This window comes from Fringilla coelebs (assembly GCF_963513975.1).
Source record: "Fringilla coelebs genome assembly, chromosome: 3".
NCBI classification, from domain to species: Eukaryota; Metazoa; Chordata; class Aves; order Passeriformes; family Fringillidae; genus Fringilla; species Fringilla coelebs.
The window spans coordinates 18,618,878-18,639,894 of NC_140030.1; the positions used below are offsets into that span (position 1 = coordinate 18,618,878).

General features: G+C 35.7%; 1 protein-coding gene across 1 annotated transcript in view; it reads left to right on the top strand.

Moving 5' to 3' along the window:
* The window catches only part of EIPR1 (EARP complex and GARP complex interacting protein 1), a 74,868-nt gene that overhangs the window by 38,050 nt on the left and 15,801 nt on the right, over positions 1 to 21,017 (top strand). Inside the window, exons 5-6 of the mRNA XM_084202167.1 lie at positions 11,248 to 11,347; positions 19,991 to 20,127. Coding sequence (XP_084058293.1) covers positions 11,248 to 11,347; positions 19,991 to 20,127 — 237 coding nt within the window. The remainder of the gene's footprint in view (positions 1 to 11,247; positions 11,348 to 19,990; positions 20,128 to 21,017) is intronic.

Sequence of the window (21,017 nt, forward strand, 5' to 3'; positions counted from 1 at the left end):
TTTGCCTGGAAAACCACAGGCTGAATGCTGGATCTGAGTTTAGTGTGACCATGTGTACTTTAAGGGGGTGGCTTAATCCACAGCATGCTGTAGAACAGTGTGAATAGAGCCATGAATGATTGGATACAGCCTTAATTTTTTAAGTTAATTTTGACTATTATTAGTCAGAATGCATGCTAAAAGAGATTAAATAAAAAACTGGGCTACTAGCATGTCTTTATATACTGGGCCTGAAGAGTGGGCAGAGTTGCTAGTACAATTTAGAGATGGAGCATGTAATGCTGGTGTCAACATTTGTGACAGTGGCTCCAGATAGCAGCTTGTAGGAAGGTATTTTTTGTGTGTCTTGGTATCCATTGCACAGGTGCTTCATGAGATTTATGGATCTGGTTGCAGATCATGAGTAATTGAGTTTTGATTGTAATTCAGGAAAAAAAGCAAAACTATCTTGAACATGCAACTGGTTATATATTCTAGCATCTACCACCCTCCTCAGGGCTTTATTTGCTTGTAGTTTTTTCTCATGTTTACCTTGCTCTGCTTCCTTCCCTATCGTGCTTTTCTCAAGGTGAGCCTGGAAGCTCAATTTACCTCACAGATTTTTGTTTCTAATATCACGCACTAAGAAACATAAGGGGTGGATGTTTTTCTAGGTCTGGTGTGTCAGGAATTGGTTTTGTTCAACTCTGTACTGACGTTAAGAACTGATTCTGCATTTTTTTTTACCTTTCTCATCTCTCTTATGGAATTCTGTGCTCCAATTTCTCTGAATTTTCTTACTAAAAACCAGTGGAGACATGCTTAATACCAGTTCTCTTTTGTGAGCCAAGACCAAAAGAGGGTTTTCAATAGACTGTGACTAAAATCTTAAACTTTGCTGGTGTGTTACTGAACGCTCTGCCCTTCCTACTCAAGATCTATTGAAATAATTTTCTAGTCTTGACAAAACCTTTGGCAAAAATCTAATATCCAAGACATTACAGGCAAGTGAAAAAGAAATTTGGTTTTCTACAGTTCCATTTTATCTGGATTGCATTAGTTACTGTGTTTAAAAATTAAGCATAATCTTTCATTTTTAGTATCTGAGATTGTTTACTGACTCCAAGCTTTGAATTTGGGACTCATCAGCATTTTTACTCAAACTCTTCTATGGTATAAAGAGAGTCCAGAAAATTAAACAGATGCTTAAATTAGGCCACCAGATAGGCCTGTTAATTGTTCTGTTTGGTTCTAACCTAAGATTTTTTCATCCTCTGCCTGCTGTTCCTCATGTCAGCCAAAATGGAAGGATTTCAAGTGCAAAAATCCTGGGTGAATTACTTTCAGTGTGGAAAACCCCGGATACACACTGAAATTTGTGGGTTTAAAAAGAAAAAAAAGTCTCTTCAATAAATTCCTTCTGTAGATAAGTGAATGTATTCATACAGAGTTAAACCTATATAACAGTAAGCACGTTGGTCTATGCAATGTTGTAAGATTCAACTAAATATTCAACTGGATATCTTGCAAGAAGCATTTCTGTCCAAAGTACTGTCTGCATAGGAGAGGCCAAGGAAAGGGGAGAGCAGGTAATAAGATTTTGATTATTCCTCTGAGTGCAGCTTGGAAGAATCCCCAGAACTCTTGTCTGTTAAACTCCTGAAGACTTGTATTTTAGTATTTAGAATAGTAACCTCCTGTTCTCTCTGTTTCGCTGCAGACTCTTTTGGTAGTGGACTTGACAGGATAGTCCTTGGAGAAAGAAGATACTACAGGCCATAAGAGAAAGTATAATCTGTGAGAGCTTGAATTCATAACACAGCAGGGAGTTTCTCTTGATTCTGCTGGAAGCAGGCTTGCCTCTCAATGCTTAGCATCTTACTTTTTGCTTTCCAAAGGTGGCTGATGTAAAATAGGGCAGATCCTGTTCAGTACCAAGCTATGTGCTTCAAAAGAGAGGGGAACAAGTGAACTAAGTTGGATTGTGATCTATGGAGTAAATGTGGAATAAAATGAAAATAAATAAGGGGAAAATGTTAGATGAACAGTGAAATACAACTGTAAAGGGAAAATGAATGGAGGTTACAGAGGCAATATAAGTGGAGACTCAATTCTGAGAAGCCTGAAAGGTGAGGAATGAAGAATTCATGTTTTATATAGAAAACAAGAGCTGCTAAAAATTTGTTTGAAAGGGATGAATATGTTAGTAATAATGATAGATTACTTCATTAGGCTGCTCTACTAGCTCAGGTTGATTTTTTGTTGTTGTTGTTTTTTTTTTCTGGTGTATCTCACTCAATCAATCCTAGATATGAACGTGCAAATATTACCATATCTAAGAGACTGTAGATAGGAAGAGAAATTATAAATTCTTTAGAGTCACAGATGTTTCAAGAACTCCAGGATGTTTATCACTAAAATATTAAATTAGAGCTTTGAGTTCACAAAGGAGAAAGCTATTATAAATGGGCTGTTCCCACAGATTTTAAATACTTAGATTTTATTTGGCATTTCATTGAAGGTCTCCAAATAGAGTACAGAGAAGTACCATCTCTTCCTTGGCCATACACAGTACAAATCAACCTCATTAAGGTTGGCTTTTTACAGAAGTACAAAATTCGTTCTTATAGTCCTTTCAACTTGAGTAGAGATTTAGTACATAACATTTTATTGCTTCATCATGTTCATTCCATTAATGCACACAGTCACCTGATCAAAGTTAGGCTCATTTGCAATTGATGCCCCGAAGACAGATGACTGAAATTCAGTAGTGTTTTACTTACGTTTTTGGCCTTTAAATTTATTTTAAAAAACCCAAAAGCCCACAAAAAACAAACCATCCCAAAACATTTTCAAGTAAAAAAGCCAAGAAGTAAGAGAATATGAAACTCAAAAGTAAAAACAGTGTTTTTAATAGCTCTAACTTTCATGTGTTATTCAGGTATCACTTCTCTTTCCTGTCATGATGTTGGTAACGTTACTTCTTCTCTAGAACCCCTCTGTAGGCTTCAGGATATATGTGTAAAAGTTCTACCTTAAGGTTTCATTAAAAAAAAAAAGAAAGTCTAAAATAATTCAATAGTCCTTACCTAATGAATATAAACCCAAAAGTAACAATACTTTTATAAGGATTGTATGGTCTTGAATATGTGGTACAGTGCCTGTTAGATATGTTTTATAGCAAAGACATGTAATCAACGCAATCATAAGTTTTTTAACCTTAACTTATTTTAACATTTCATATGTCCCACTACCTGAAATATAATCGTGAGGACAGAGCTCCCTCTGATATTTGTGCAGAGGTTTCTGATATATGTATAGAGTGTCAGGACTGTCAGTTGCATATTCTGGTGGATAAACTTTTTTGGGGGGGAAGGAGAGGTTGTAACAGCTGCCCAGTAGATTTATAATTGTATCTGCACATGATGAACAGAATTTCAGAAAATTATCTGAAATTGTCAGCATTTAAGAATAATTATTCCACACTTGGTTCATTCCACATATTCCATCAGCCACTTCTGATATTACAGTAAGTATAGAGACAATTTTTTTGGCCTAACTTACTACATGACAAGTTTCACTGGGAATGTATCTTAACAGCTGCTTATCAGTACTGATAATGCCCTTTATATTTTGATCCTTTCTAAATTGGTAAAGTTTAAACTGTATTTGTCTCTGCTCTCTTCATAATTCACTGTGATCCTGAATTCTTCACAGGAGTTTGCTCTCTTGAATCTTTGATTCTTCTTTATTGTAAATAAAATAATCTGTTATATTTAAATACAAATGTTCAGTGTTCAACCATTAGTTGTCTTTCTTGCATTTTCTTTCCTTTTCCACTTTTGTCATCCTCTAAAATATTTCTCAATCCAGCAGAGTAATTTAGAACACTCATTTTCTCATTTTCATTCCCTTGAATGTTTGTGGTAATTTTGAGTGCTTAGTATTGTGCAATTTTAAAACTTTAGGCTCTTCAATGTAATTGCTTTTTCTAGGGAATAAATGTGATTCATTAATTGGATACTGAAGTAATAGAACTTTGTATTATATGCCCTGTTTATTATGTTAGCTTTTAATCAGAATTTATCTGACTCTACTCATGTAAAGCAGAGGGAAACTTAGTCAAACTAAAATCTGACACTGAAGCAAATACTAAAAGGAAAAATAGTTATTTATTAATTTTTGTGATCTTACTATACGTAATACGTATTACTATACGTATTATAACTTCTAATAAGTTAAATAGATTCCATACGCTTGAATGAAAATTACTTTTTATGAGATCTTTGCAGCTGTTTTTGTTTAGTTTGGATTCATAAATCATGATACAGAAAATAGTGCAGAAATTGTGTTACTCTGCAAGTAAAAAACATGGGGGTTTGTAGAGTACTATTTTATTTCTCCGTCCCAACTTGAAGATATTTTTTTTTCTGTTCTCACCATATTCCCCAGTTTTACTGCTAAATTAGTTGAAATTTTTCCCCACTGAAAGAAAATTTAGCCGTTTTTAAAAGGGGTTTTCTTCCTCTTTGTAATGTCACTTAAGGTATTCATACTACTAAAAAAGTGAGGGTTGGAGTCTGCCTCAACTGATTTTGCAGGTGAAATAGATACTTCTGTTTATTCTACTACTATTCTATTTATTCTAACAGTTTTATGTTCCGTCTTACTGAATTGCATAAAATGTTAGTGGGAAATGTTAAAGAAAAGCAGTGTTGCAGAACTGAAAAAATCAGTTATGCAGAAAAAGTTTAAATGTTCATGAACTAACTGAACAGGTGCCCCTGTTTTCTTGATATCAGACTCCAGTTTGCTCTCCAAAGCCCCGTTAAGAATTTATTATTTAGGATATTTATCCCTTAGGGTAGAATTTTTTCCAGCACAATATTCTGGGATGACTGTAGATGTAGCAATGTTGCTGTTGACACTTGCTTACATAGTAGTTAAAAATTCAGGGTTTTGAAATGTCTTTTGGATGCCTGTTGGATGAAAGAATTGACTCTTGTACATTTGTGATTAAGTGTATCTATTTGGTAAAACGTCTGTGAGACCTGAAGGGGTGCCCTGCAGCCTGCCACTGTCCATCCATCCCCGTGTTCATGCTCCAGCAGTGGTGATGGAGAGCTAAGTTAGGGAGACCACATTAGTTACAGTCCCATTACCTCAGATTCCCCCAGAATGAACAGTTGCTGGATTAGAGATGTTAGAGGGTACATCTATGCTAGGTCTGTGTAAACCTTTAGCATTCTGTTCTTTGAACAGAAGGAGGGGTGATTTTCTTCAGCTATCAATGCAGATCTCGGCAACCTAGATCATCTTAGGCACATGTTTTAAATCACTGAAGAAATATACTCAGAGGAATATCCTCCTTTTTAGGTATTATTCCCCATTATGACCAACCATGCAGTTTGTTACAAACAGTATAAATTAGTAAGGATGTGCTGTATCCATATTTCCATCTTTGAAAAATCCCTTATGAAATACTCAAATTGTCCCTCTCAAAAGTAGATATGTTTTTTCTTTACAGTAAGTCTGCAGAGATTGTTTTTGCAAATAAGTTTGTTTCAGCCCTAATTTTTCCCTTAGTACATGGAAAAAAATATTGTTATCCTGAGGCCTCCAGAGGCTGGGCAAGAGTTTTACCTGTGTTTTTCCTGACAGACACAGATACTACAAAAATGTTTTTCCTAGACTGACCACCTTACTTGATCTACAGACAAGCCAATTATATGTTTGTTTCCTGACATGTGACACATCTATAATATTCACTTGGCAAAATTTTTAAGCTCTGTTCTAGCAACAGAATAGAAATGGTGTCTGTGGCAAGAGCTGCTTCATGAGTAGTGTGTTGTAGAGGCCCACGCAATGAGAATTTAAGGAAAAAAAATTAGAAATAAGTGATTTTTCTGTGGCACCTCCTTGTTGGGATACTTTTTTATTTGTAAAGCAGTTTAATTTTTCTGAATGTAATAATAATGCAAGAGTTGTAATAAAGCTCAGCTATTTTAGGGGTTCTCGTCCAAAATAACCCTTCAATTCTTAATTCTCATTGATCAGCAGCTTTTTAGCTAAAATGTTCACCTTACCTTCTAGGTTTTTTTTTAGGAAGCTGTGGTTCTCGTTTCAGCCCATCTTTAGTTGCTCTCTGAATTAGATCTCAATATCTGAGAATTTTGAGATGAAGCGTAACTTGTGTTCCCTGCAGCAGACCTCAATACGCTATAAAATAGCCAGAACTGATTTCATTCAGAAATGGGGTTGTTTTGTAGAGCACGTGGGTAGGGAACAAGATCGTGGGTTCCAGGTTGTACTTGGTCTGATCTCCTGTCTCTTAGAATTAATGTCCTGATAAGCAAGAGTAATTTTAAATTGTAATCATCATAATGCAAAATAGGCACAATATTTGAGTTCACAATATGTGAACTTTCTGGTGGGCTACATGGAAGCTGCAGGATGCTCTTCTGAGTTACCAAATGCATGCGTATATTTTCCATTTTACAATGCATGAGAGTTTTCAGTCTAACAAAATTTTTCCATTTATAGAAATAAGTGGTTGTCACTTCTGCAATTGCAGTTAAGCAGTAGTTAATGCGTGCTGTGTCCAGCACTTGTGGCTTAACTGCAGTTCATGTCAATGAAAGTGTTTGCATGTTGCTTTTTTCTTGCTTTGTGTATAATGGAGGACTTTGAATTGTTCGTTGGTAAAAGCTCAGTACGTTTATTGATAAAGATGTTAACTATTTTTGCAGCATAGCATTCCTTTCATGTGTGCATTTGAGTGAATATTTTAAATATTCTTATTTTTTGCTAAGGTAATGTTCTCTGTAGAATTTAATTTTATTTTTTTATTCTAAAAACTACTAGCTGCAAGCTTTTTTGAAGCATCCTGAATTAGATGATAACAAAATACAGTAAAATACAACATATATAATTGCTTGTCTTCTGTTTATAGATTATTTAAAGAGCAGCCCTCAGTTTCTGAGTGGCAACTGTGAATTTGAGGACTCTCTTGTCCATTTCTGAAAACTGTAAGCGTCAGCAGCTGTTGACACACTGAGGAAAATGGTACTGCCTGGTTTATCTGTTTGCCTTTTTAGACATTATCACCATTTCTGCTGCGCTGAAAACTGTTCTAAATGAAAACTTCAGTTTCTCTAAAATTTGTATCTTGCTTCAAGAGTAACTTTTTCTTTCACTCACCAATATTGCCTGCCCATCTCTTCTCCATAGTATTTCATGTTTGACATTCAGTAGTGAGTACAGAACACAGCTGAACTTGTTGCAAAGGGTGATTTGAGTAACCTCTACTTAAGATTAAAAAATCTGAATGAATGATCACTACAACCACACCCATAAATGAAAAATGAAATAGAAGTAAAATGGGCATCCCACAAGGACAGAGTGAATGTTGGAAAGGCCTTTTCATTGCAAGTTATGTCAGCTCAGTTATAATTGGCTCTAATTAGTACACTGTATTCAGCTGGAAAAATTCTTTTACCTTGAAGTTCAGTGACGCACAAAGATGTAGAATTTCTTCCTACCTTAGAAAACATCAAAAAATTGTTTTCAGTCTAGCTTTTGCAACTAAAAATTGAGTGATTTGTGTAGGAAAGGTGCAGATTTATCAACAGGCTGATCTCTGGCTGAAAGAACTCTTAAAGGGTTAAATGGTCAAATCAGATTTAATTTTCTGTAATTAAAAATACATCTACATAGCTCAACACCAAATACCAGTTATATTTTCAGCAATATGTAAGTAAAATGATGGACTTAAATAAATGTGATCAGAATCAGCTTGAAGATTTCTTAGTTACCTATTCAGCCACATGATCATCCTGATATCTTTCAATTTCACTTTGGAAAACTGGATTGTGGAACGTTACTTGTGATCACTTGCAGGTTATAGTGCATTAATTTTCTTGATCCTGTTACACGTTTTCATAAAATATTTTCATCTATTTGAAGGATTTAACTGATGTATCTATGCAGCACAGCTACATGAAATTCTGAAATACACGTGACAGTGCCAGTTGGTTTCTTCACCTTGTTATGGGTGAAATGTAGTTGAACGTGTAATTGAAACTGCATGTCATCATTTTTATTATCAACACTCATTTTCAATTGCTTCTAAGTTTTTCCAAATGGTACCATACTTTTCAAAAGTGTGTGTTGTTGAATAAGATTGGCAATACTATGGCCAAAACAGCCAAATTTAAAGTAAATCATAGAGTTATTCTAGTGCCATGTTGTTGGTAAAACACGTTTAAAAACATGACGGCAGCTTAATGTGCTAAATGTAGTGATTTTGTCCTAATACAGGAAAACTCACTACAAATGGGCTTTTATAGGTAGGTAATTTTCATGGATTGGCAACACAGTAAGGGATGCCATGGTCATGCTTCTAGCAGAAGTTAGTCCTTTCTTTATTCAGTTCTGTTGGCTTATGGAAAAGTTAAGTGGGTAAGGAGTTAGCCAATGCACCTTTTTAAGTTACAGTACCAGATTTTTCTTTACAGAACACCAAACAGGTGCCTTATACAGGTGCCTTCTTTAAAAAACACGAAACAGTCATCTACCTTATATATCTGATGCTTGTTACTGAAGTGCTGAGTAAAAACTGATGAAACTGTTTACAGAAGGATGAAGAGTAATTTGAGAGGAAGGTATCAGCTGAGAATAACTGAGTTTTGTTGTATTAATGGCATGAAAAAAGGTACTTTGTCACTTCTTTCTCTTACCTGCAACTTCCTATTTTGTTTTCCTTGTGTTTTATAGCATAAGATGAAGATTAGGTGCAGTTCCATCACTTGGATCTGGGGTCAGCCAGGTTATATCCAGTGTTTTAGGAATACAGGAGTAAAGCAAAATCTGGGATAAAACAGAAGCATGCATAGTGTGCAGTGCAGGGTTAGGAAGGTTGCTAGTGGCTGCTTAATGTTGGGCTTAGTTACCCAAGGCTGCATCTATTTGTGTAACCTTCTTTTATCTATTCCCTCTGTTACAATCCAAATTAACACAGAAGAGCAAGGAAAACTAAGTCTCTGAATAAAATGGATCAAACCCAGAAAGGTTTGAAATCTACCCCAAAACTTGATGAAACCAGGTTAGATGTTGGTGCCAAAACACTTGATATATTTTATTTAATAGTAAAAGAGGCAAAGAGAAAACAAGAGAAAAGAAAGAAAGGAATTGAAAGAGAAAAGAGAGAAACAGTAAAAGAGATGTGCAGAGGCAGGGGGCACAGGCAGAGAGTAACCAGGGGTGAGGTAGAACCATCAGCCTTCAAGGGTCCCAGTGACATCTTGTGGCTCCCTCCATCTGGCTTCTTGCTGCTACCGGCTACCCACTGCCACCACAAAGCAAGGGAATGCAATGGATTTAAAAATGTTTGTAATATTGAGGTGGGAACACCCATGTGCCTCCCCTGGGGAGGGCAGTTTGATGTTGTCCCTTGCAACACTGTGGATCTGTTGCATCATGTTGCAGTGCTCTGGAGCAGGGTTTGGGGGGGTCTTGAGGGGACCATGACACCCTCTTCACCTTTCCTGGGGGAAGGGGCCCCGCAGCTGAGCTCTACACAGCGGAGGATGGGCGGTCACTGCCTCTCACCAGAGGTTTTTTAACCACACACCCAAAGCCTCTCCTCCCTCCGCCCTTCGGTGCGAGGGTCTGTGCAAGCCTGGCAGCTGACAGCCCTGGGCTGTGGTCTCCAGCTTGATCCTTCTGGAAATGTGTTCTTCTTCCCAGCCCAGGCTTGAGTCACTTTATCTCCATCAACGTTCAGTCCAAGGCCCCATTCAGAGTTTGGGTGGTTTTCTCTGCAGCTTTTATGCAGTTTTGCTGTAATAGGCAAAAGTCTTTCATGAAGATGTTTAAGCCATAAATTATAACATTTCCTTCTCCAACAATCCAGTTACTGAATTGATTCACACAAAAAGCAAAACAAACTTGTGACTAGTCCATGAGAAGTGAGAAACTTGTGAGAAGTCCATGACTAGAAAACTTGTGTCTAGTCATGGACTTCTGATAAACTTCAAGCAGTGGGACTTCAGCTGGGGTCTGAAGAGGAAAACAGCCTATCAAATGCTTTTAGATAACTGAAGGTGCAGTCTTAAAATGGAAAGAAGTTTCTCCATTTCTTCTGTTTCCATTCCATTTTTGTTGATACTGAAGCTGTGACCTGTACCTTCAGGTATATTGTGGCTCTCAGATTATTGGGGTGCTGTAGCCATGATATTTTATGAAAAATCCTTTCCTTAGGATTTTTCCTCCTGAGAACTGAGAGGCCTCAGGAACAAAATGTAAACAATGATTGTTTGCTGCTGTGGAATGCAGCAGGTGGATTTGTGATTGGTCTCATGTGGTTGTTTCTAATTAATGGCCAATCACAGTCCAGCTGCCCAGACTCTCTCGGTCAGAGACAAACCTTTGTTATTCATTCCTTTTCTATTCTTAGCTAAGCCTTCTGATGAAATCCCTTCTTCTATTCTTTTAGTATAGTTTTTAATAATATATATCATAAAATAATAAATCAGCCTTCTGAACATGGAGTCAACTTTCTCGTCTCTTCCCTCATTCTGGGACCCCAGCGAACACGGTCACAGGGTGCTGCAAATCTTGTTTACAAAAATGTTAGAAAATTACAAAAATCGAAGCATCTTCTCATAAAATGATAAGTATTCTGTCAATCCTACTGTTACCTCCAGCAAATTTATTAGGGTTAGAGTGCCTAGTTAGTTAGCTGAGCTGCCCATACTGACTGGCTTAAATATGCTGCTTTTCATAGACAGAATAAGAGAGAACTTATTTCTTGCATTCCTTCCTGTATAGCATGAAGTGAATCCCAGGTTAAAAGTATATGCTGATTAAGTCATGATGACTGATGCAGAGTTGGAAGAAGTTTGCATCAAAACTTATGATTAAGTTTGCATTAAAGCTTATGATTTTTGGTGCACCTTCAAAAAGGATGCATAACAATTCATGTGAACAACTTTGAGGTTTCAAACTAAAGCCTTCTAAAATTAGTGTACATCAAGGTCTCTGGTTGTACTTCTGTGTATGCAGAATGACTGCTATAAATTGCTAGTTAATGGCAGATTTTGAACTTAAAATATGTGATGGATTTCATCTAAAGGAAACCAGAAGGAATATGGTTTAACATATTTTGGTACAGAGTAGATCCACACAATTAAAATGGCCTTCTAGTTCAAATTCTGATGGATTTTAATGTTGGGTTGTTTATTTTGTTTTTCTGTTTCTGTTTTACAGTGTTATGTGGGAACCGATGGGAGATGGTAAAAAGATTATTTCACTGGCTGATAACAACATATTATTGTGGGATTTGCAGGAAAGTTCAGCCAAAGCTGTGGTAAGAAATTTTCTTTTAAGAAAAAATGCTATACTTTAATATAGCCCAAACAATGACGTTGCCTTGCCTAGAATTTGCTAATCGTTTAACTATTCCTTCAGAAGTATCTTGTTGCCTATAATGTAGGTGGGGGAAATGAATATTCTACCATTGTCTTAAACAAGAGTGTTTGACAGTAGTATCTGTTGCTAGTGGGTAAATGTTTTCTATTTTGTTTAAATGTTTAAATGTTCTAGAGTTCCCCTTACTGTCCTACTGCTTTTATAATGAGTAATCTAGGATAAAGCAGTGCTGATCTGGTGAATGTCTACAGGTGGAAAAATTGTTGACCAGTAAAGCCAGAGGTTACTGAATTCAGATAATAGTGTAGTAACTCATGTTGGTTAATAACATGCAGTCCTTTATTTAATTTACAACTTTTGATTGTATAAGCATAATATAATTTTCTCTATTTGCTATGTACTGCTTTGAATTCTCAGTGTTAGTTTAATTTAGTAATATACAGTTTATTCAGATTACTTCACTTATTGCTAAAAAATGTCTTATTCAGGAACATATATAGAAAGTGTCATTGGCATAGATTTTTGTCTGATTATGCCATATGATAAAATGTATATAGAAAACTTTGAATGATTCTGTATAGTTATTTAGATCAGTGTCTGTGCTTATAAATGGAAGCTTGTTATGCCAAGGACATTGCTATTCAATTGATCTGTTGTCACCTTTAACTCCTTAGGTCAGGGTTAATTCTTTTCCTGGATGCTGCAGAATCAGTTTTTTCAACTTAGTCAATACACTGTGTCCATAAACTCTTCCCTGTTTATACCACCTGACTGCATGCAAATAGATGACAATGTAATATAATATAGTTTAATACTTTATGTTTATAATTAAGCCCTTTGGGTTCCTTCTCTAGATGAGAAACTTTAGCTCTTTTTTTCTTCAGCAACTTTAATAGGTGTTATGTTGCCTTCTAAGGCTTCAAATTAGTGTTTATTTTTATCAAATTGATGTGGAGAGTTTCTGACAGTTTACCTCCAGGAGCCTGTCTGTGGCATTGTATCCCCTGGATTTGCACTGCACCTGCATTAGTCAGTATTTCTTTCCTCATGTCTGCATAATACACAAACCTTTCTGCAACATTGAAAAACTGCTTTGGGATTGGTACTGCTTGCATGCTGTGGGTCCTCATGTCTCCTTGAAGTACTGAGACTGCTAGGCAACTTAGCATTTTCCCTTTCTCCTGCTTTCACTCCTTCTGTCCTCACCTGCTGAAATTCTTTTGAATGTTAATTAGTATTTTCAGTGTTTGATCACATTCTCATAACTCTCTCAGATTTTTTCTTAATCCTAACCTCCCTCCCATGGCAGGGGATTGGCAGTAAATGATCTTTAAGGCCCCTTTAAAACCCAAACCATTCTATGATTCTATGATTTCCTCTAGGATGCTGTCTGGTGTATTATCAGTTGCTCTGTGAAAATCCTGTCATTTTATGGAGTTTTTATTCCTCATTTTATATTGCTTGGGAATTATTTACTAGAATTTTGTATGTTGTGTCTTCCTTATACTATTTCTTTTCTCAAAACTAAACCCCCACTCCATCACACAAATATTTGTGCAGATAAGTATGATTTCCATTTTCTTTTCCTTCCATTGCTAAAATTATGATCTGTGTAATTTTGGAGAGGAATAGATGCTACCAAGTTTTGTAATTTCAGCATGATTTGGGGAAATCAGTATTTTTATCCTCAAAACAGCATTCAGCTTGCAGATCCTTTCAGTATTTCAAGTAGCATTACTTATGTATTTTTTTTAATTGGTACTTCTAAAATATTCTTGTATTACATCAAATGTTGATGGCACAAAAGGGCTCTAGAAGGCAAAGTAAGTGATAAAGGAATTATGGGGATTTAACTTGTGACATTTTGATTTTTATTTTGGAGCAATTTTACATTTGCAAAAAACACATAGGGCTGACAGTTACAAAGAGCAATAAAGAAAAACAAGCAATATTTTGTTACACAGTTGGCTTTCTCTTAAAAAAAAAAAAAGACTAAAACCCTCCTCCATAAATCAACGCTTTACCCCAACTTTTGCTGCTGTAGTATTTAGAATGTGGGAGAAATCTGTGAGAACAGGTTGGTTATAAAACAGATAGCATTAGTAGAGGTAAGCAGTAAATATATTTTCTATTTGGTTATCACCATGGACAAAGAGTGTTTGTAGGCTAAGGAGCTGTTGGTGAAACAGTGAACAGTGATTTCTTTCTGTGAATATCCTGTTTATAAGGGATTGTTGCATGCATAATATATCATAATTCTAAAAAGCACATGATTTGTAGTTTAATGGTTTTTGATTAGAATGTAAAGAGAGACTTTCTTGATGTTAATAAAAAGAGGGTTTTGGTTTGGTTTTCTTTGGCCTGGAAAACAGATACAGAACAGCCTAAAGCAAAGAAATCAGGTCTTGCCACATTAGAAAAGAGACATGTTAAGGCAAATTTAAAAAAAAAAGCCAAAAAACCAAAAAATCACTACATTTCCTTTATATGCAGATACACGGAGGTTATGTAAATGACAAGAAAAGTTGTCTTCATTGTTCATTAAGATGAAAGGTTGTCCATTTTTGGAATCTCTTAGCCACCTGATGTCTTATCACCTAACATGCTTTGTTTCAAGCAGGCAGTGGCTAAGCAGGATGTAGCTGGTGTTAGGGAAGTGTCCATGTCTGACCATCCAGGAGTCACTCTTGCAGTCCCACTCCCATGGGCAGAGACTTTGGGCAGCTCCAGTGGGCTGACAGGGCCCTGCTGGGCTCCCTGCATGCCCCACTCTCACACATACCGGGTTTCCCATAGCAGTGTCTCAGTCCCCTCCATCCCTAAAGTCATTTAATCCCAGTGCAACAGCTAAACAGCCTGGGCTGGTGCCTCTCATGAGGGACCCTGAATAAAGAAAATCCTGGGGTTTTATACCCTCCCAGTCTATGCAGCAAAAGTCTGGGGCTGTGTCTCTGAGTGTCCATCAACTGACTGGTGAAACAGGTCCCTTGTGCCTTTTGTTGTGCAAATGGTCAGCGCTTCTTTCCTTGCCTCATTTCCCTCCACCATCCAGAGCTGTCTGCAGCTGCACACCTAGCTACCTCTAATGAATGTTTTCCTCAACACCAGTAAACTTATATATTCTGTACAGATTGCTGTACAGGGGAGAACATCTTTACAAAATATACATGTTGCTATAGACTTATAAGTAAAATAGCAGTGTACTTCTGTGTGTGTACATGTGTTGTTATAAGTAAAAAATGTTGTAACAAACTTAAATCAAGAGCCTAGGATTAAAATAATAGAAATGTCAGTGCATTTGAATTGTTTCCTCTTTTTGTAAAAAAACACATGATGGTGTTCAAGTTGAATAATATCATCATTGTTAACTAAAAGTAAGATCAGGTCCACTGTATCTGTATCAGGTAGTAGAGGTAAGGAGGTATTCATTACACTGGTGCATCACTACTCTTCCTGTTTTTACAACACATTTCAATTGCTTCCCTTTTTTTGCATAGGTACATATTATAGGCCATTTTAATGGCAAGAGGTAAACCAAATGCTACTCTTTATGGACCTTTCATATTTATTAAAGTTTGTCTAAAATTCAGGTATAATATAGATGAAAAACTGAAAATATGTATGTCTTTAAAACTTTGTATCAGCCAAAATTTCTGCTTCTCTACAGTGATCAAAACTTCAGAGTCTTATTTGGTTCCTTTTCTGTATCTGCCTGTGATTTACAAGTCACATTGTTTCATTAAAATTAGCCTGAAGAATTGTGCAGTTTCCAATAGATTCAGAGCTTCTTGGTAATAAAATTATTGCTGTATTCATTCTCTGAATTATCTAGTCAGCTTGGGTTAAGAAACATTTGCTAACTGTAATTTACCGTACAGTTCAGTGGGTTTGTTTGGGTTCGTTTTGGTTTGGGGTTTTGTTTTTTATTTTATTTCAATTTTTTTTTTTTTGTTAACTTGTTTCTGCCTTACAGTGTTCAATATGCCTGTATTTACATTAAGACAAGCTTCTCTTGTCCTTTTGATCACTCCTTTTATTATTGTTTTGAGGACATTACCTTCTGGGGTGAAACTAATCTTATGCTCACTGCATCATTACCTTTTGCAATTAAATTAGCTATTCTATGCCATTTATAATCATTAGTTGGACCCAAGAGAAGCCCAGACAATGCACAAGGTGTGGATAGAATCTGCTGAGAAGAAGACAGTTAATATTTCTGTGTACAGATTCGAGGTCAGATGTCAACAAATTGCTAGAACTCTTCCTTGGGTAAATGCAGTATGTTTGGCATGGCAGATGAATGCAACAGAATGAAACAGAGATATTTAAATCTAGGTATTTTTCTGGTTTTCATATGTTTTTACAAAGGAGACAAATAGAGGTGTGGTTTTGATCATTCTAATCCAAACTATTTTAGATTTCTTGACTTGTCTGTATTATTTAGCAGCATTCATGTGGTCTTGGTTCAGAACAACAGATAATATCAAGCAGTGGCATTCCAGGCAAGGCAGAATATATTTTGGGGAAGATTTCACAGGCTATCTGGACAAAAGTGATGTATCCAAATAGAGAGGGTGTTAGGAATAAGCATGAGATGCTTTCTTGGCAAGATAGCTGCTATTTCTCAAGGCAGGAAATACCTTGTGGAATTAAGTGGAGAATTTTTTAGCACCCCATTATTACTGCAACTAAAATAAACATAGATTAACTATAGGAGGGTAGAAAACTGTCAGAAGAAAAATAAAAGGGAAATTACTGGGTCAGAATGAGAATAGAAACCAGCTCATAGGGTTGGAATCAATTTTATTTAATGGTCTCCTTAATGATAGAATAGAAGTAGGAGTGAAATAATGAAAATTATTGCTGGAAGAACTTGGAATGCATCATCAGCATATAGGAATAACAATATATTTCAGAGGATGAACTTGATATTTATTTTAATTTTATAGTATAAAGCAGAAAACTTGTGTTTAAGGAATAAATATATTTTTTTACTGTAATGCAGAAACTCAGCACTTAAAAATATGTGAATTGTGTTACTTTAGCTATTTTGAGAATAGTCTGAGCTGCCAATATGATGAGGCTATTTGAAAAGGCAAATAGATTTAAGATGGTTCAGGAGTCAAGAACAATTATGAAAGGACTACATTACATGGTTTCCTGCAGTTGGAGGAATTGAATTCAATTTACCATCCTCATCAACATTTCTGTTTCTGTCAATAACAAGTCAGAAAAACATTCATGCCTTTTAATGTCAATCTCAAAATAGTCTGCTTGAGTTTGTCTGCTTAGTTTAGCCCTTAATATATCTTTCTTCTAAGGACTTTCCTGTTCTGTTCTTGGTCACATAGCTCTTTTCTTGGAAGAGAGCATGAACAGTTGGTCTCCATGCTGCTTGTGGTTTTCCTTGATAATTTCTGTACCCTTTAACATTTAATATATGTTGGGTTTGGGGTTTTTTGAAGGATAGTACCTGTCCTTTCTTCTTTCCAAGTCAGACCGTATGTAATCAAATTTTGAAGCAGAAAAATCAACCTCAGTCCTTGATATTTTGACAAAAATAAGTTGGAGTCATTGATACTTTGATTTGAATACACAGAAATCAGTCCTAGATCCAGGATATCCTAGGATGGATTTTTTTCATATTTTTGTACTTTGTTTTTGTAAAACCCCTTCCTTCACTGAGGATAACAAACAGATCTATTCTGATCATGTTACATTGTTTAATTTTTTTTAGAAGATTTTTTTCTTACTTCAAAGTGTGCTCTCATGCAACTGAAGTATAATATCATGCTGCCTTTCTATTTTTCTTATTGTGTCGCCAGATTTAGGCATTGTTCCAGCTAAGCATTTAGGAATAGTGTAAAATCCATCCATACTCTAGGAACCGTGTTACACTGTTCAAGATTTTACTTTCTTTAGACTTCTTTTCTGATATCAGAGTGCACTGCACACTTGTGCATTGCAAGAATAATTCTTAATTTTGTTGTCTAAAAGTAGACATTCAGTCTTACTCTATTCCTTTCCTTTTTCCTTAATGTAACTCCCATTTTGTGTTTGTAAAATAATACCATGAATTGTTTATCTAAAGTATCCTGTGAGGCCCTCATGCCTGCATCCCCTGGGCAGCACAGATCCTAATCTTCATGCAAGAATAATGTTTAAAATACACCTATGTCATGTTTTCCTTACCTTTTGTAGTTAGCTTTTCTGCATTTAAAGAAGTGGAGGAAAGATTACAAGATAAAAAGTGCACTTACTTACCTGTCCATATATTCAGTATGAATTAAAATTACAACTAAGGTTTTTGAACCTGCATTTGTGATTCTGAGCTACCAATTTTGTTGCCTTTATTTCTTGGATGTCTAGGAAGAAAACTTGTACACTTCCTTCAGTTACATAAGAATTCCTTCTTATGTATGAAAATTTCTCTATCTCCAAATTGTCCTTTAAATCCTTGCAGTTGCTTTCAGGTTCACAGATGACATGGAAAAGAAGACCGAGTCAATTAAGAACTTGGCTGTGTATATAGCTGGACATCTGTATAGGGAAAGATGTCATTTTATTTACTTATGAATTGCTTATGAAGGCGAGGATGAATTGGCCCATCTAGCATGTACGTGATTTTTTAATATGTTGTTAAGAAATATCACAGTATGTGTGTGCTGGCCTTAACCCTAAACTTTTAACTGCAAGGAAGGAAAATTTGATCTTTTTATAGTGTCTTACATTATAAAAGTTAAAATGAGAATACACATTATATATATCTGTGTGTCTGTGTGTATGTGTGTGTGTGTATATATATATATGTCTTGAATGCTGGAGAAAGTATAGTCTACTGCTAGCAAAGACCCTCTGCCCTGAGTCATGTTTTGAATATATGATGCCTTCCTCTTGATGATCTCAAGAGCAGATTTTTTTAAATGCCTGAGAGAATATACTCCCTTTGTTGCTTCTGTCTTACTGTCAGGGAAAACATTGGCTTCCTTCCCCCCACTCTAAGCTTTGAATGGCCAAGTCTGCTTTCTAAAGAAACTTACTTTAATTTTTGAAATGATTTACACAAGCTATGAATATTCTGTTGAGCCTAGAATCTTGTACGTGTCAAAAAATAAAAAATAAAAAGTCCAGTGTCCTATGCAGCGTTGTTTGTTTGTATTAATGACCTGTGAGTTGTAGAAAGGTTTTCAGACAGTATTAGTTCTAGAGGAGGAATGGTGTTAGAGGAGTAGGTTTGGCCATAGTGTTATATTATTCATTAACACCTGAGTAATATATGATCTTGAATGCTGGGGATTCCATGTTCTTTAGAAAACATAATTCTAGTTGTAATTTCTAGATTGTTAATTGTAGTGCTGAAGAAATATGATATTCTTGGTGGAATTGTAGTAATAAAAATTTAGCAAAATACATACATGAACTTTTACACAGTATACAAATAGATTTAGGCCATTTAGTACTGACAGCCTATTTTTCTGTTGATATCACTTAAAGTTTATGTAAACAGTTTGTATGTTTTAGTCTTTTTCATCCATCATAATATAATATTTGTGCTGAGAAATCTATTATTAAATAGAATCTTGATGTTGCATTAGGATCTACCAGGATCCAGTGCAGTAACCTGCTTTTGTGAAATACCTCATAATGAAACATTTTGAAATATGAAAGTTGTGTGAAAGATGACCAAATAAGTCTGCTGTTTGTGTAGCTGCTTGAAATTTGTGTCAATTTTATATCTGATTAATTGCAAATATTTTGGTTTTCCTCTTTCTCTTCAGCTATTAAACAGTTTCAGTAAGTGATTGGAAGTAAAAGTACTTTGCACTGTAGGCAGCTTTGATTTCCCCCATGTTCACATGAAATTGGGGGATAACTTGCTATACAACTTCTAAAAGAAAGTTGATTACTTAGGACCTTCTTTTCATTAACTGTGGGGATGCAGAACTGCCTGTTCTAGGACATGCAAGCCTGTTTTTGGAACTGAAACCTTTTTATCTCACAGATTGTAGATCTGTAATCTAGTATCTACTGTTACTTTAACAGGCATGTGTGTGGTTACATGGGCACCTGGGCCTTGACTTCTTTATTTTTAAAAGCTGCTATACATTTATTAAGAAGAGTCTTTGACACCATAATTCTGTTACTGCAGATAAAATTTGGCATTTTGACATGGAAAAAAAATCTTGTAAGACTGTTAACGAAGCTAAATGCACGTGTGTGTGTGTGTGTGTGTGTGTGTGTGTGTGTGTGTGTGTGTGTGTGAGACAGCTACAAATCTGCACAGTGTGCCCATATTGTCTATCTACTGTTTCAACAATAATCTGAAACTTTTTGCGTTTATAGAAGAGTACAGCACTTGTAATAATTCGGCATACATTACGCTGCATTAGCCTTTTTAAAAAATAGTCATAGAAAATTAGCTCTAGCTTTTATTTGTTGTTTCTTTACTTTTTTTTCTTCAATCTTTGGTAGTCTGTCGCACTTGGATCAATAGGCTGTTGAACAGCTTTGTCTTCATTGCAACTAATTTCATTTTAGTGTTACATTTAGAAACATTGCCAGCTTTGTTTCATTATTTTAGCTCTCTAGTTCCACAGCCTTGGAAGGGAAAGGACAATTAAAATTTACTTCAGGCAGATGGAGTCCCCACCACAATTGCACCCAGATTGCCACAGCCAACGATACCACTGTCCGAGGCTGGGATACACGGAGCATGAGGTAAGGACAGCTTGCAGTCATGTTCTCTAGAAAAGACAATCTCCTTTGGAGGTAGATTTTTGCATTGCTCCTAGCATAAGTTTTTTGTTTGAAATGATAAGTGGTAAACCTATAGTTTATAAAAGGAATAGAAAGGCTTGCATGGCTGATATAGTTACAGTTTAACAAAGAGTTTTCTCTGGTATTCCCCCTCAGCTTCAGTTCTAACTTGTATATTGAGTTTTATTGAACCATGTACTAGTCTCACAAGGATTTGTTCAATACATAGGAATTACTTGAATGAATCTGTTTTGCAATTCAGCCTGAAAATGCTTTAACAACAGTCCTAACTATGCTATGAACTATCTTCATAGCATTTAAAGGTGACTTTAATCTTTGAAGGCAATTCACAAGTTTGCTCTTCACTTCTGATTTTAATAAAGTGTTCTATACTATATTAATTATTGTAGCATACTGGTTATAAGAAATCACTGAATCTATCAAAATCATAACTAAATAAAAGCTTTGAATATACCTAATAAGGCATTTTCCCCCCTGCTTAGTTGTGATTTTGATAAGCAAAGGAGTGATGTTGTGCACATCTGTTGCCATGACTACTAAAGCCTCTTCAAGCTTTTTTAAAAGTACACTTTATCCCCTTAGCACATAGTAATTTATCACTAAACTGAGAAGACTGATGTCTTGTAATAACTTTTGTTGCTTTAAAGGGCGATGACTTTAAATTTAGTTCAGTGGTTCCTGCCAGCTCAGAGTTGTAGCAATAAATCCCTTGTTTGCTAGTCTTTGTGGTTTTGCTGAAAAGATTTATTTAATGAAGGAAAGTTAAAAATACAATAATTAAAAGTCACTTCCTATGAAGTGTTTTAAAATCATGTTTGAATGCCTTGTTC